This window comes from Bactrocera oleae, chromosome 5, assembly GCF_042242935.1.
Source record: "Bactrocera oleae isolate idBacOlea1 chromosome 5, idBacOlea1, whole genome shotgun sequence".
NCBI lineage: Eukaryota > Metazoa > Arthropoda > Insecta > Diptera > Tephritidae > Bactrocera > Bactrocera oleae.
The window spans coordinates 47712227-47730387 of NC_091539.1; the positions used below are offsets into that span (position 1 = coordinate 47712227).

The 18161-nt window shown below is 32.4% G+C and overlaps 1 protein-coding gene across 1 annotated transcript; it reads right to left on the minus strand.

Moving 5' to 3' along the window:
• Positions 1-2466: 2466 nt before the first annotated feature.
• upd1 (unpaired 1) lies at positions 2467-13143 on the minus strand. Its single transcript, XM_070109844.1, has 4 exons — positions 12245-13143; positions 9381-9988; positions 9012-9158; positions 2467-5035 (listed from the first exon to the last, which is right to left on the minus strand). The coding sequence occupies exons 1-4, from the start codon at positions 12249-12251 to the stop codon at positions 4394-4396; spliced, it is 1404 nt and encodes a 467-aa protein (XP_069965945.1). The 5' UTR covers positions 12252-13143; the 3' UTR covers positions 2467-4393.
• Positions 13144-18161: the final 5018 nt, after the last annotated feature.

An 18161-nucleotide genomic window follows, 5' to 3' on the forward strand; every position in this document is an offset into this window, starting at 1 on the left:
ATTCCTGAGTGGGGCATAAATCAAACAAGTGTGTAAATACTGATTGCTTATACGATTTAATTCATTTTAATTTGCTGTATAATTTATTAAACATTATGTATGTACATATGTATGACTGTGTGCATATATAGAGAAGAGCTCTTCTGGATTTAATTATCACTTATAATATGGCGCTTTCGAAGTGTAAAAAATTAAGATATTTAATTGGATTTAAAGTAATACAAGTAGCTCACGTGCCTAGACAGTTGCATTTATTAATTATTATTTACAGTTAATACATGAATATATCGTGAATATGAATACTACATACTTTATAACATCTGATCAAATTTGACACGGACAAAAAAAATTACTTCACAAACACGCCTCAAAACGGTATACTCTATTGACCGTTTGGCCCTGTGGAACGAGTTCATGATGAACTATACCACGATAATTAAAGAAAACCGTTAGTATCTCGTTGATTTTTGACCGAGTTTGACGTGTTTTTTCGGTTTCGGCTCATTGTTGGAGCGCTATTCGGTAGATTGTTGAACAGTTTCCACGTTAGATTCACAAACCCACGTCTTGTTATCAGCAATGATGTGTTTGACGAACGTGGCGTTCTCAGTTACGTTGTCAGCATCACTTTTTCGACCTCTACTCGACGTCGCTTCATACCAAAAACATTAACCGAATTGTGTGGAGTCGATCCTTAAGATATGTTTAGATTCTCTTCTATCTCTGTGATGATTTTCAAGCACTGTTTCTATACATGTTTCGACGTTATCGCCATTAACAGTGGATGGACGACTCGATATCCACTAAATGCGTTGTGCTATTCTAATTTTTGTTTTCCTGATAAAGTAGACACTTCTGCAACATTTTCAACGATTGTTTTACTGTGATTCCATTAGATACATAAAATTTCCAGCAAACTTTTTAATCAATTATTTTCCCAGGGAAAAATCGCCAGACAAACTTTTCGCGTCGTAAACAAACAGACACTAACTAACATATGGTGATCAAACTTCATACGAGCATGAAAAAAACTTATAAAAATCCAAGAATATTTATTCTATCATTTGGGTTTGTGCAGTTTAAATAGACCAGACCTTTGATCTGTTCGTATATTGTATATTCATATAATAATGTCATTGGTGTTTTGTGTGTTGTGTTTACATCCTGTATACTAAGTCATCTTTAGAATTGCTACTTAGAATTTATAGAGGCTAACTTAAGTTTATAATTTCACTCAACTCTCGAGTAGGAATTGAAATGTACTTCCAAATATCTTTGATAATTTCTTCATTCAATTAGCATAAAGTTTCAGACAAATTATATAGCCCTACTGTCATAAATTTATGCCATCGGTGGAACAATTGAGAATATAATACAAAAAACCCATTAGCAAGTAACTTTCCGACGGCTACAATCAATATATAATACTTGTATAAGGAAACCCCGCTAAGCATCCCTATCGATTGTGTGAAAATGGATGAAACCGGCCCATTCCCCATAAAACGGTTTTGTTAAAAACTACTCAAACCACGATAAATCAATAAATAAAAGCACCGGAGACATTAGACAAAGAGCGTGGTAGCGCCGACTTTAAGTGAAATCACATATCTCAGGACTTATTCGACCAAATTCGGTAGTTAACATCACCCTGCTATTCCTATATCCTGTCCTGTGCGAAATTGTGCGAAATCGGACTGCAACTGCAATTCCTACAGCGAACATGTTATCGAAAATATCGCTCAATCTCTGACATATGTATGTATTGAAATTCGGAGCGAATCATTTTCTGGTAAGAGTGTGCATGTATGTCAAAAATGGGTTCAATCTGTTTAAGACTTCTCTTAGCCAACATATACCTTATTTAAAAATTTTCGAACTTCCGGCTGACTTTATACCGAATATATCCGGAAATATGTGAGTTATTTCGGTAAAAATTTTACTATTAATAATATATCTTTGTGCCTAAAATGTATAAATGAGGTACCTTTTAATGAAAAATTATTAGTATGGGCCATGTTAATGGTATGTGGTATACGAGTAGCCAAAAATCCCTATCTCGCATATGCGTAATATAAAATTTTCAAACTTTTCCGCAAAACATTCCTTAGAACTTAGTATTGAATTTTAAAAGACACTCAAATATGTGTGCTCTTAAATAAAAATAAATTGAATTTCTTTATATTTTACAAAATTTTAATAGTTTTATTTTTCAAAATTTTTTTAAATTTGTAATCATATTTTTCTTTATAGACAATTATAAATTTAAAAAATACTTAAAATTTAATTTTTCACTTAACGACTTAGCTACTCTTACAAAAGTTGTTGTTTTTTTTAGTTTTGCTTAACAATACTAAATATAATACTATTTTTTTAAGTATAGACCTACTTCGCAAGTTATTTAATTTGATTCGGTTTAACTTTTTTACATATACAATATCACAGCGCAAAAGCAAATGCAAATGAGCACTTGACTGAATGAAGTTTATCTTTTATTTTAGTTTTTTTTTTTAATATTATTCTTTGTGTCTTGTTTTGATTTTTTGCTCTTTCTTATTGCAATAATAAATAGATGTATGTATGTATGTATAAATATTAATTGAATGTTTACACTCAATGATATACATTAAGAAATGCAAGTCATTTACACATTTTGTTTTCAGATATTTGTGGCTTAGGTGCTAATTGTACACACTGACATAGAGTTAAGATAATAAATTAATAAATAGAGAGTGAGATAGTATTTAGAGAAAGAGAGCTTGTGAGAGTTTCTGTGTGTAGTCTTTCATAAACAGTTTTTCATTTGAATTCGAAATGTATTGAGTAATCGTGAGTATGCTTTTGGGTATGGAAGTATTTATTATATTATATGATAAGCTTACGAGCAGAGACCGCGTATCGAGGAAGGTAGAGGCGTAATTTTATTATTTTATTTTTTGTAAAGCTTAAACAAGAATATGAAAAAGTTACGTGCACATTTTTATACAGGGTGCTCAAAATTTTATTTTATAAAAAAGATTATAAAAATTTTACATGCACTTCAAAATTTGCCATTTCAAAAAAAATTTCCATAACTTTTATATAAATACCCACTTTACATTATTTTGATAACTGCACATTCTTGCTTTTCAATCGATAATTTTGTAATTGAAATTAATTGTCCGGCATTTGACTCATTAAAAGCAGTTATTACTTTTGCGCCGCTGCTAGCGCTGTTTTTATCTCGCATATGGGTGCTCACATGCCGCGCCTCTGCTCACGTGCTTATAAAGCTTCTTAAGCTTATACATGTATGTATATGTGTGATTATGAATTTGTGTTTAATGCATGCATTTTCTGTTATAAACAAGCGTTTATAATAAAAATAATAAAGTGTGAAAAAAATAGGAACCAGTCAAGCAGCTTGCGCCACTTGAATGTTAATATAGCTAGTCTATATGTACAGATGTATGTACTTAGATGTATATTGAATATAATAAGAGCTTATTTATACATGTTAGGTTGTATTTATGTAGATATGTATGTGTATGCCTGGTGGTGCTGTTGATTGTGATTGTGGGTGTGTGCTCAGTTATCAAAGTAATTGAGACGGTTTGATGTGTTGACTAGAATGCTACAACTATCAATTTGTGTTTGTTTACTTTTCCATTGTTGTTGTTGTTGTTGTTGTGCATATGAAACCGAAAGTGAAAAATGAAAATGAAAATTGAAGGCAAGCAGCAGCGCATTTGAAAAATAATTTAATGGAAATTGCTTTTTGATTTTTCATGTTGTTTTTGTTGTGCTGTACATTGAACTTGAACTTGCGCAATTGTAAAAACAAACGCACGTTGCACTGCGCGTTTTAGATGAAACGGAATGTTGTATAATAAATAAATATGCTTGTATGTTTGTATGTAACTGGCGAGATTGCTGCTTATATTACGTTGTTGTTGTCGTTATTGACTTAATTTCGCATGCAAATAATTTAAAATTAAATATAAAATTGTTTTTGTAGTGTATTGCTGCAATACTATACTCTTAATACTTGTTTGGCATCGCTTAAGTAAATGCGTTCAAAAAATATTTTTGAAATTTTTTTGTTGTAGATTTGTGTTATTAACATTACTGGAATGCAGTCACTGTGCGCTAAAGAAGTAGCTAAATTCTTATACACGTTTTTTGCTTTAATACTAATAAACTCAATAATATAATATAGCTATGTATATTTGGAAGGCAGTGCTTGGACCTGGCATGTTTATACGTATGTATGTATCGTATGTATGCATTTAAGCAACACATATCTAGTATGTAAAGCGAAAATTGCTTGAGACTCAAAATGCCAATTTCATATATGCAACTATGTACAATGACATATAGATGAAATTTAAAATCTGCCTTTCAAGCACACGCTGGCTCACCGCGTGTTGCGCGCATGCACTAAACGTCTTCTACTACCAACCCTTCTACCATGCGAACTTTTCCGCCTATTCGCAGCGCTTCTGCTGCTACCACTGTCACTAGGTGCCGTCACCGCTGCAGACATTTTAAGTGGCGTCAAATGACTTTTGACACGCTTGTTTTTGCTAATGCTGCCAAAATGCTTTTCCACCTCATTGAACGCCTTTGGATTGGCCATCAAAGCAATTTGACCGCGTCGCTTTGTTTGTTGGCGCAACACCTTCCACATGGTCTTCAAAAATTCGTAGTAATAATATTTGACCCACATTAAATCGATCGTGTTAGCCTCCTGCACAATATGCGGATTGCTTTCGGCACGTCGCTTCGTGTAGAGCTTTAAGCGCTTATTCATTTGTTCGCTTGTCACTTGCGGTAGCGTGCTGCCGCGCAACATACGCGGCGCGGGCATTGTGCCATTGATGGCCGTCTCCAGTTCGCACAACATGTTGCGTGCGCTGATAAATAAGCGTCGCAGTTCGCGTCCTGTACTATTTTCACGTTGCAATTTAGCCATATCCCAGGCGCGTTGTATGCTGCGTAAATAGGCGAATGAGCCCACAAATGATTGCATATTACGGTACCAGCGTTTTAGTGCGATCTGCAATGGAAGTTTAAGTAAATATTTTTAGTTAAAATAAATTATATTTAGAATTTTATTTTTTTACACTTTTCTGTGAGAATTCAAAATACATCGACATACATACAAGTATTTATGTACCATATATACCAACTGATAAAATTTTATACGTGAACTTGTTACTCAGTTTTGGAGATATCAATTTGAAATTTTACACACGCTTTTTTATCACTAATAAGCGGCTAACTTGTAGAAACTACCGATATCGGACTACTATAGCATATAGCTGCCATACCAACTGTACGATCGAATTCAAGTTCTTCTTCAGACCCGTTAACTATATATTTTATATAACATATAAAAAATGTATGGAAATTTGGATTAATCGTTGACATGCTTTTATTGCCTCAAAAGAAGCCGATTTCGGTGGCAATAATAAAGAATGTAACAAAATATGTACACGAAAATATTGTTCATATTGTGAGTCCGGGTAAATTTTGATCCATATAATATTTCAATTTACGGTAAGCAACTAAACAATACAATTTTATCGCGCGCACTATTAAACAGTCTATATTTGCAACCTGTTCACTACAACAGCTTTCATGTTCACACATATGTACCTATCTATATACATATATGCATGGGTATGTGCGCAAAAACAACCGTGACCTACCGCAACTTAAATGAGAGAGTATACGAACACAGCGTGTGCTATAAAACAGCTGTTATCGCGCTACGAGGCACAGCGGAGCGTATAAACGCTCAGCGCCCACAACCGCACGCTCTCCAGTTGTGGCGTCATCGCTTCCTCTTTTATAAATTGGACGCTAATAAACGCGTTAGCGCGTCGGACAAGCGTTTAAGCTTTCAATTAAAGATTTATACATTTTTGTATTCACATATACATATGTATGTGTACATATGTGTATAATGTATGTACCATATATGCATAGACACATTAATAGTTTTGTTTTTGTTCAATTGCGGTATTTATTTATAGCTGTAAAATGATAATTAAAATGCGCGCTCATTGACACCTTTTTTTTAACAAATAATTAATATGCACCTATTTGTGCATGTAGGTATGTATGTGCTTGATTTGCTATATACCGTAATGTCATACGTGATGTTGATAAGTTGCCAAAGCCAAACAGCCCGCTTTTATTCAAAAGCGCTTTGCTGTTGGCGTGAGAATTATCGTTATTTAAGACTATTATTAATATTATCGCACGCTATAATTTGTAGCACCTGACCACAATAATTACAGGCGTTTGATTGAACGGGTTTTTTCAAAAAATATTAAACCAAAAATACAGTTGTTTGCAATAAATTTTTATGATTACCAATAAAATAACAAAATTAATAACTTATTGTAATCATTAATATTTACACAATTAATTTGTATAATATTAGCCCTAATTTCATGCACACCAGCTGTAGTTTAGCATACTAATATTTTTTTTTATTTAATCTATTTCTCAGTTATTCATTTTCTTGTCGCTCTTCGCCACAACCACCCCATTTCAGTTTTTTTTTTGTTGTGTTTTTCTTTTTTTTTTCAATATTCTTTCACTTTCTTATTTTATTCGCTTAAGTCATTGATTTGCGGACACTTGTTGTTTCTCCAACAGACATACATACATACAATATGAGATTTCGCCACGATGGAAGATAGCCAACGCACGTCGGCTACATTATGAATCATTGCAAATAAAATGTCAAACAACAACAACATCAAAATCGGCACAGACAACACAAGCAAACAATTTCAAATCGCGTTTGGTTTTAACATTTGCTTTTTCATTAGACGCGTCTAAAACTTTCTGTGAATGTACATACTTGTATGTATGTTTGCCTCTCCCTCATTCGGTACAATTCGTGATGTCATAATGACTATTTTTCAATATTTATGAGCAATGGGTCGCAAAACGAATTCAATTTAGACTGTGTATAACAGTGGCGTAGTACAGTTAGGAATTGGAGCACTTTCCATTAGTTAATTAATTACTGATTTTACCAAGTAAAACTGGGGATATATCTTTCTTTTGTAAATGTTTTGTTTTTCTTTTGACCAGAAACGACAAGAAAAAGCAAATAGACAAAAATATATAAATAACGGTGAAATTGCTTTTAATGAAATTTGTTCATATTTAAGCAATTTTAAAAGATTTTTGTTCACATTCAAGCATTTTTTAAAAATTTTCACAGCCAAAATTTTATCATGCTTTCATCCCCACTTTCACAAAAGCTTGCCTGCGCAACTGTCACATGCAAGTCATGCGATATTGCGATTGATAGCAACACGCGATCGCTTGGCATCGATCACACGCTTTAGCGCATGCGCACATATGTACATACATACAAACGTATACACCTTACCCATATATTTACGGAAGTTTTCTACTTAGCCAGCACTTGTGATAAGATAACATTCTCAAGCGATGAATGAAAATGACTAGACGCAATGATTATAATAATAATTATTGCCATTTATGACTTCACAACCTACCAAATACGTTAAGTGAAAGCAAAATGCTTAGTTAATGTGCATGTAAATATACATATGTATGGTGTATGAATAGCTTTTTGAACTAAAAAAAAAATATTCTTCTTCTTTCTTATTGTTTTTCAGTCAGTTTTCATTTTTATGTTCAAAAAAAAAGTTCGTATTTATTGCAAAAACAACTGCATAACGCATTCTTTGCGTATTACAAATGTTAAATACACTACTTAAATGCTACTAACGCGTACCTTTTAAGTGACTCACTGGCAACAGTTTATTACTAATATGTCTATTAGAAATGCCTTTGTCGCCAGACATGACGACAAGCTGCCACTTTACATACATTCATATAATATATATCTACCTATATGGTATATATACATATCATCTAACTTTGTTGGGTTAAACATGAGATCTTTGCCAGCGAAGTGGAACCGTATCAGAATTGTGTTTGTATACATATATACAAACATACATGTGTATATGGTATTTTAGAAAATAGCGTACGACTAGTTGCATCAATTTCACACGATACTAAATACAAAACATTTGTATCGGAAATACCTAAAGGTGCGCACATATTCGGTATTAGAATATACCATATATTAATAATATATAATATTATAATTATATTTTTTAAGTTTTAGAGAGTCACGAAAACCTACATACATACTAATAAATATCAAAAAAATGTTAACTTCAACTGCACCGAAGCTATACTACCCTTCATAGGAGCATTTCTTATAGCAAACGTGGTTATAAAACGAGCCCTATCTTTACTTTAATCGGTCAATTTGCATGAAAGCTATATGCTATAGTGAGCCGATCTGAACAATATTATCGGACATTTTAACGTTGCCTGGTACAATAATCTATGTAAAATTCCGTGAATACATTTTATCAAATAAAAAAGTTTTCCATACAAAGCCTTGATTTTGATCGTACAGTTTATATAACAGCTATATGCTATAATAGTCCGATTCGAGCAGTATTTGCGGAGATTATAGCCTAGTATTGTATAACAATCTATCCAACATTTCGTGAAGGTAGCTGATTTTTAAAGCTCTTAAACACTGAAAATTGATTTCAAAAGCTTTCGAGTTTAAAAATGTTTTAATTGTGGAAATAATATTATTGTTTTTTAATTATACAGCTATTAAAGTATTTTTATTTTTTTATTTTTTTTCCGTTTTGCGTTTGGCTTTTCAATGTATTTGCATACGATATAATGAGCAACAAAATGACGTGCAGTTTTTGAATGATTTTGTTCTTTTTGTTGGCTATTTTTCACGCAGATATTTCCGTTTACTATTAGCAACACAGCAGCGGAAATACCAGACTAATTTTTGTACGCCAATGAAATATAATATGTAATGTATGTATGTGTGTAGGTAGATATGCGTGTATGCATTGAGAAGCTTTACAGAACTAAATAATATTGTGCAGAATTGCAATAAGGACTATGTACATGTAGATAAGTATGAAACATACCGTTGAGTTGAGCTTCAATTTTGGCAGAAATTTATAAGTCTTATTGTGCAGCGACCAAATATGTATATTGCTTATATCAATATCTTGTTGACCGGCTTTCAACATCTTGTACTCATTGCCTGCCGACTTTTTAAGCATGTTGAAAATCTGAAAATATACGAAAAAGAAAAAAAATTTAGTTACAGATATATATACTTAACATATATATTTAAAAATATTTCCAAAAATATTGCTTAAATTTTTAAAGTAATTATAAATATTTTTCTTGCCTTTTTTTTCAAATTCTACTAATTTTTTGCTTTTTATGCTTGCAAATGAAAAGGTCTACTCTTTAAATTTTCATTTTATTATATTTTCACTCAAACCCACCTGTTTTGTTGGGTTCTTCCGTCGCATGGCACTGCCACTCTGCGTCGCCGACGGCACATAGAAACCACCGCAAGGATTCACCCATGGCAGATCTTTTGACGTATCAATATTCCAATTACTATGACGCTTGCTGTGTCGTTTCCGTTTCCGTGAACCCTCGTTGGCTGTTTGCGCCATCGTATAGACTATACCGCTGCTCACATCTATCGTATTTTGCGTTAACGTCACACCCACCGCCTTGTTCTTTGCGCTTGTGCTGGCTTTTCTTGTTGCCGTCACTGTTTGTGTGTGTGTGGGTTGTGTATTATTGGCGGGGCTATTGGTGGTTGTTGTGGGCGCTGCTATGGCGCTTGTGAATATTGTTACTATGATCATTATGAAAATGAGATTGTCTGTACGGACGCGTTGGCTTCGTCTTTTACTTCGGCTGCCGCAATTTTTCTGCACGTACGTGGCTTTTTGTGTTGTTTTTGTTAATACGGTTACTTTTGTTATATTTGTGGGTGACCGCACGCTGAATGAAAGGCGTGGGTGCGTTTGGGTGTGTGTAAATTCGCTTTGGTTCGCCGTTTTGCTGGTTTTATTGGTTGCAAGAGATTTGCAACCACCTGAGTGGATGAAGATGCAGAGAAATTATTATTATTATTATTGCATAGAGATAATTGAAAAATGTATAGCCTAACAAAATGATAAATCAATTTGAATTATAAGAAATAATATTTGTTACAAAAATGTCCTCAAACGGTATAAATAATTTATGATTATTAGTAAACATTGTAACTAAAATAATTAACTTTCAAAATTACGATATTCTTAATTAAAAAAAAATACAAAAATCGTTTCTAATAAATACGTATCAGTAAGTCAGTTATCAGCCGAAGTTAATGCTTTTTTATTCTTATTTTGAAAAATAAAAAAATGCTGTAATTAATTCCATGCTTAGCTACTTTATGTTTCGAGTATCAAAATCGGTTTATAAATACTTTTTAGCAGAAAAATATTACAAATATAATTTCAATCGCTTCAACGCGATCAGAAATTCTAATACTCAATATAATCGTCTAGTTAGTAAACCATATAAAAATGTATCACCAACAAAATGGTAAAATCCGAATTACAATAAAAGAGAAAAAAATTAAATTTGTACCAAAACAATACAGATGCATTTCTAATAGCAATTAAATGCATAACTAAATCTGAAATAGTAACTGACTAACAGTTTGCATCCAATGGAAAACGCTTTACTATTATTTAGTAAAGTACTACAAGTATCTTGTTAAATAAAAAAAAACTTTTCCAAACTAGAATTAGATTTTGATAAAGCAGTTTGTATGGCAGCTATATGCTATAGTGATCCGATCTGAACAGGCTATTCGTAGATTATAGCGTTGTCTTGGACAATAACATATAGCAAATTTCGTGAAGATATGTGGTCAAATCAGAAAACTTGCCATACAAGAACTTGATTTAAACGTTCAATTTGTATGGCAGCTATACGCTATAGTAGGCCGACATTGACGGCACAAAATTTCAGATCGTTATCTCAAAACCTGTGAAATAATATACAGACAGACGGCGTTGAAGGTATAAAATTATATAAAACTTTCAAGCTAACAGATTTTAAAAGCTAAATATATGTATAAAAGCAGTATTGCTCATAATATATAATATTCAAATTTTATTTTAGAAAAAGGCAATAGTGGAGCACTTTATATATTTAATTTAATTTAAAATTCTTTTAAAATTGGTAATAGGCTTTCTAACTACGTATACATTCGGAGTTTTTGATTATAGAATTGTATAAAAGTTTAAAGAAAATGGTTTGGTTTCTATATTGGGAGCGGAAAGGCTTAAACGTGACAATATTACAAATAATTTTTCGAAAGCTGTCCTATATATTTCTAAAGAAAGGATGCATATCTATTTTTCTTCATGCATGATCTAAATCTGAGTCGAAGAACTTTTAAAAAGCAATCTACGTAATCTAAATCTGAGTCGCAGGACATTTTTGTATTATGCGGGTGTAAATTTTTATAAACGTACGTAAATGGTTCATTAATTAAAAAGTACTGTTTGCTTCATACAAATAATTTTTAGCACAATTTATGGAAATTAAAATTTTTTTATTAACACATTTTGCTATTTTTTTTTTTAATAATAATATTATTGGAATTTGAAACAACTTTTTTAAGTAAACTATTATTATTTTTATTTGTTTATGTAACTTTAATTAAGTTTATAGAAATATATAGAAAATAAAAATTTTATGATTATTAATTTCTTTTTATTTATTTATGTGATTTTAATTTAGTTTAGTAATTCCATAAATTATATTTAAAATTAAATTAAATTACTTTTTATTCAATATATAATTTTTATTTTATATTTATTTTAATTTATATATTATTTCCTATATATATTATATTATTATTTATTTTATTTTTTATCCCAGTACCTAATTATTAATTCAAATATTTATTTTCAATTAGACTGCTTCCATTACTTTCTTCAGATTTATACTTTTAACACACGTTCAGCTATCTATTTACTTTAACGTAAATTTTTTTTAATAAACTCATTGAAAAACAACACAAACTGATAGATAATTTCTTGTCATGCTCATAACTTTTTCATACATATGTACTTACATAGCTACAACCCAACTTATCAATGAATAATAGCTTGAACACTTCAATTTTGTATGAATGCACTTTCTATGAGCTGATAAGCTAAATATGCTCATAGCCAAAAATAAACTACATTCGAAGTAAATAAAGATATAAATAACTTTGCTTAGACGATTAACTAAATGACGTTATGCGAAAAAAAACTTAAATTAACAACAAATCAAAAGCAATACACACACCGCATACTAATCCAAGTAAATTCGAGTAAATTCTGCTTTGCTCATCCACGTGGGGTGTTTGGGTGGGCTGCGCTCGTTGGGTGCGCTATTAGCCAAATATCGGCGCGCGGCGTTCGATAAGTGACTAAGGCGTTTGCTGTTTAAAGTGGCACGACACTTCACTTAAAGACACGTCGTCGCGCACAATTGCCGGTAATAATATTAAGTACGCGTATTTATACTTTCTATATATATATATGTATGTATGTAGGTTTGGCTTGTTAGTTTCTGCTTTGCTTTTGTTACAACAAATCTTTTAAATTAGCCAATTTCACAAGAATGTGCTAATTTCGCGAATCAAGCAAGGTATTGAGCGACGCTTTAAATTTTTTTTAATTTGGCACAACGACGGCAATTTTGTTATTGTCGTATTCGATTTGATGATTTTTTTACTTTCAACTTTATACAGTTACTTTCGCTCGCTCATTGACTTAACACTTTTTTATTATTTATTTATGCTTAATGAAGTAATTTTCTTTTTTATCAGTCTTCTCGTCATGTCATGCACACGCACAAAAATTTTAATTTTACTTAAATATTTAACGATACTAAAAAGCAATCGAAATCGAATCGTTAATTTTTTATTGTATTTGAACTTTGTCACTGCAGCTACAATTTGCTTTTATTGCTATTTATTATATGTATTATGGTAGACTCTCACGTCTACCGGTTGTCTACAGGTATGCAAATATATGTATTTTTGGAAAATAAAAATACTTTTCAAACTTTTTCAAGTGACTTCCGTTCAGTAGTACACACTTCCTTACAGCACAAACTGTTGAATCAGACTGATCAAACCTTAGCCATAAACGTCGACCGTAACTTTTCTTCGTCACACTGCCAATACCGACACAGCTACGACACTACTACTACTAATACCAATACCACTACCACTGTGGCAAAAATAACAATAACACCAGCAAAAGCAACGACATCGGCAACAACAACGGCTATGATTACGCTAACTATTATATGTACGTATGTATGTATGTATACCTATGTGATATGTGCCTTTACCGACCAAGCCAGCAGGCCGGGCAATACCAGACCAGACAGCCGACTATTGCTGATGACTAACGTACATACATACATACATTCATACATTACGCGATCGCTCATAAAAAAAAGCAACAACGACACAGCTACGCGTACCTCACCGAATGTAGGTATGTCTGTCTATACGCCTCCGGTAGGTGTGTATGCATGTGTTTGTTATTACGGTTCTTCTGTCCATTGTTATTTCCTCACCTAATCCAATGATCTCATTTGTGCTCAATTTACCCAAACCCATAGCAATGCAATCCGCTCAGCAAATATACTAGCATACATATGTACACAAACGAACACACGTATTTGGGCCAACTGGCCGTAACGTCCACTGAGTGAGTAACGTTCACTGAGCATTCATTCGCTTTTCCACTCACTTATCAGTGTGCGTGCTTAGGGTAAGGTTAGAGCGGGAGGCAAATCGAAAATGCAGATGGCAAGTGAAGACAATCCCAAACAAATGTAAATACATACATACGTTTATGTATATAATTCGGCACTCATGCTATTTTATGTTGGTGGTTCTTTAGCGCGCACGCTTTCTCTCTTTCCTCCGCACCAATAAGAATGGTATACGCGTGCATAACTGCCTGCTGGCCTTGTCTGTTGGTAGTTTGTCTCTCATTCGTCCGATAATTTTATATACCTGTGAATAGATTATTAATGATTTTCGGTAGTGAGAGTGTGGGTGTGCGCGATACGATGATTATGCTTTTTAGAAGATGAGCACCACGCATGCACATACATATGTACATCTTTACATAAATATCAAAATTTGTATGTAATTAAGTTGCTTCTATGTATGTACGAGTATATAGTTATTTATAATATACATATGGAACTTTGAAATTTTCATATACATTTTTTTTTACGAAAACTCAATGCAAAACTATAACGTTCTACCAGGCTTGTTAATAAAGCATTAGCATTAAAAATAATTGTCTTACCATATTAATAAAAAAAATTAAATTTTGTAATGCCAAAATTTAATTTAAAATTTCTAATCGCAAATACCGTATTGAAAAATTAAAAAAAAAATCTAAAAAACACAATTTCTTAACTACAAATAAATTAAATTGTTTTTAAATTATACACAAACTTCGGATTCAAATTTATAAATGAAAATTGTAATCCCAAACACCGGATTGAAAAAAAAGTTTATAATTAATTAATAATTTAAAAAATTGAGTTTTTGAAATTTAAATTACTACGCGCTTGCGTACTGCGTGTTTTACCATTTTGCCGACCTTCGTAAACGGAAAGCTTATTTTTGATAATTTGTTAGCACTATTTGTTTTATTTAGATTAATTATTATTTTATTTACATCAATAACTTTTAATAATAGTGTTTTAGTTAGAACTAAATAAATTTTGTTATTTCAACATTTTAACTGAAAAATTAATTTTTTATTTGCTACTCCAACTTTGTCAATAAAACATATTTTTATAAATTTTTAACAATTTTTATACCCTGGACAGGGTATATGTATTAAGTTTGCCACGAAGTTTGTAACATTCAGAAGGAAACGTCGGGGACCCAATATAATACTATATTCACGCATACATACATATGTATATAAAGCCTTCATGTATCCGTTATTACACTCAGTCGTACTTCTCCAATATGAACTTCAATGAAGTTTTATTTATAAGAAATTAATTTCCAGCACACTGCAATTTCCTTCAATTCACAACATGTTTTGCTCTTCTTATAACGAATTCGCTTATAATTTCTCTTACTATGAATTTTTTCTACTCCCACAACTCGAATTTTGATGCGTTCCAAATATCTCAATACATTACTTTTTTTCGATTTTTTTTCTTGCCAAACCAAATGCAAGAATGTATTTAGGGGAAGTCCCGAATTCAAAGCTTGATGATATCAATAAACAAAATGTTATCACTACTACTGTCATGGCGGCTTGTCATATGGCAGATAAAATGGCTTTTAAATGGTTGTACATACATAGTAATCGCGTGCCATTGATACATTTTGAACTATTTCGAGATTTCCGGTCCAAATTCGGTAATTAATCGCCTCTCTTTATATAGTTTTTATATTTTGGCGTGTTACCATAAAAGTTAATAGTTAAACACTATTAAAAAATATTTCTATCATGAATTTAGTCGAAAATTTGACAGTGACTGCTGTGGGTGTTTGCGGTTTGCTGAGATTCAGCGTTTGTGAAAACTTAATATTACTTAGTAAAATATTTAGTTTTGTTAGCAATATTTTCTGAAATGGTGATCTCTGCTAAATTTTATAGATATTTTTTTTAAATATTGAATAAATTAGAAATGTGTAAGAAACTTTAATTATGCTACATTTAAATTTCGTATGCATTTTTTTAACTAAAATACTTCATGGAAGTCATTTGCCAATCGCAAAACAAATGCGCATGCGTCGAAGAATAGTTAGCGCATGGTTGCATCGCAAGGGCTACCAGTCTATTGAAAAAAAACGAGAATAGTCTGTTCGATTCGCCACTCTGTAACGCTTGGCGACTCAAGGACATGCAGCGTTAATCTCAGAGAGCAACCGTAAATCCTTTATCTTGGCTTATCCTCATTCATCTTTATTTTAGATGACTTTTGTTGCACTAATAACACCGTGACGTTGCACATTATTAGAACAGGCATACAAATATAGTCGCTTACCTGTCTAAATATATTTATGTATATATGTGTTCGTGTATATATGTATAGTTAAGTATGTATTTACACCCAATCAGTAAATTCACAAAGCAATACAATTGCAAAAACAATAACCAACACCTCCAACTACTTAAAATTTGACAACTCAATTTCCTTTTATTATTCACATAGACATGTGTGTGTTTGTTGTTACATTTGTATATTTCTTCACTACTAACAACACGTTTTATCACAACACTACAACTATTTTTATAGCAATTCTAATACGATATCATGTTTGTGAATTTTCATGCCTACTTGGGCACACAGTCACACCTCTGCACACACAGACACACACACAAATACTCCGAGAATTGAAATTTTGCTGAGGCGTTGTACATAAACATGCAAAATGTTAAAATTGCTTGTATGTATATGTATGCGCATAGGTGTATTTGTGTGATTTTTGGTTAGCCTTTAAAATCCGTGGCAGCAAAGAAAGCAAGAAGAAGGACAACTGCTGGTGATGTCCTGTGGCGTTAGCGTACTTTTTGTATACCGACAGCAGCAGCAGGAGCTCATCAATGCAATTATCAATGTTTTTGTTGTTGTTGCAGTGGTGTGTTTGCGTGACAATGGCACTGGCTTGGTTACAAATGTGGTTTATGCTGTTGTTGTTATTGTTGTAGATGCTGCTGTTGCGCCGTTCAGCTGCGAAATAGCCAAACTAGCTCTATTTGACTGCCCGTTTGTCTGTTTAAAATTTAATTTTCGTTGTTGTTGTTGTTGTTTTGTGCGTCTTTAATTGCTTTTTGTTTTCCCTAAGGAAGATGCCAAACTTATTTTCACTTATTGTTACACCATTATCTGCGTATTGTTGTTGTAAACATTTTTATTAGACCCTGGCTACCTTTGACTATAAATAAAGTTGTACCCATACATATGGATATGTACCTATGTAATTGCAATGAATAACTGATATTCGTAGATTGCCATCTCAGATATCGTGCACTGATGGTGGCACTTTGGCGGTGGAGATCAAGCAATACGCCCCACTGTTCAGTGTTTTATGGGCAAAATGGCTCACATAATGGTCGATAGTGTTCGTAGATGCTTGCAAGCAGCTTTCTATTGTGTGGATGTGTGCGTGTATGTAGTTGTAGTAGTGGTAGTGTCGCCGTTTCGGTCATCGCAATTGAGAAGAAATAATTGCAGTTGAAGTGATTTTGAGAAATTGCAATAATATTTCATGATTTTTGACATTTCGAAAGGAAATGACTGAAAAAATGCTGAATTCTAAAGGACAACCGACATACAGGACATACAAATATATATATGTATATATATATTGATATATGCTCAAGAATAATGTGTTAAATTTTCTTATAAAAAATGTTGCATGTACATTCAACACGCGTTACTGGCAGTACTTTTGAATCGGTAGCCATAATTTTAAATTAGTTCAAAATAAAATAAAAATAAAATAAAAACAAAAAAATATAATCAAATTAGCGCATGCTCCCTCAGTTTTTGAGATATCGATCTAATATTTGGCACACGTCCCTTTCTTCTCAGTAAACTGCTCAATTATCGGTACCGCCGATATCGGACCACTATCGTATTTAGCTGTCATACAAACTGAACGATCAATTTAATGTTCTTGTATGGAAAGCTTTTTTAATTGGCAAGATATATCCACGAAATTTTACACAGATTATTTTCCAAGCCAAGGCTACAATTTCCGAACATAATATTATTTTCGAACTACTGTAGCATATAGCTGCCATACAAACCGACCGATCAGAATCAAGTACTTGCATAGAAAATTTTTAACTTCCCGCTAAGAAAATGGAAAATTTTCTAAAAATCGGGAAGATATTGGTTTCACCCCATTTTGCAAAAATCGAGTTCTCAACAGATCTCGACGTTCTGAGGGTCGAGGAAGCTTCCCCGAACATTTCTACGATGATGTCCGTATGTCTGTATGTATGTGTGGATGTATGTGTGTGTGTGTGGATGTATGTGACCCTCTTATAACTATTAAACTGCTCAACCGATTTGAATAAACTAATTCCAAAGGGTTTCATTGAAGTTGAATTTCGTGTAAGTTTGGACCCAATCGGACCAGTAGATTTCGAGAAATCTCAAAAATTTTGAAAAATCGTTTTTTTCGAATTTTTTCCAAACGACTTGAC

Coding starts and splice junctions, on each gene's coding strand:
- upd1 (XM_070109844.1), bottom strand. Junction 9,159..9,380: donor GGAAGAACCCAACAAAACAG/GTGGGTTTGAGT, acceptor GTATATTTTCAG/ATTTTCAACATGCTTAAAAA. Junction 5,036..9,011: donor AATTGAAGCTCAACTCAACG/GTATGTTTCATA, acceptor CTTCCATTGCAG/ATCGCACTAAAACGCTGGTA.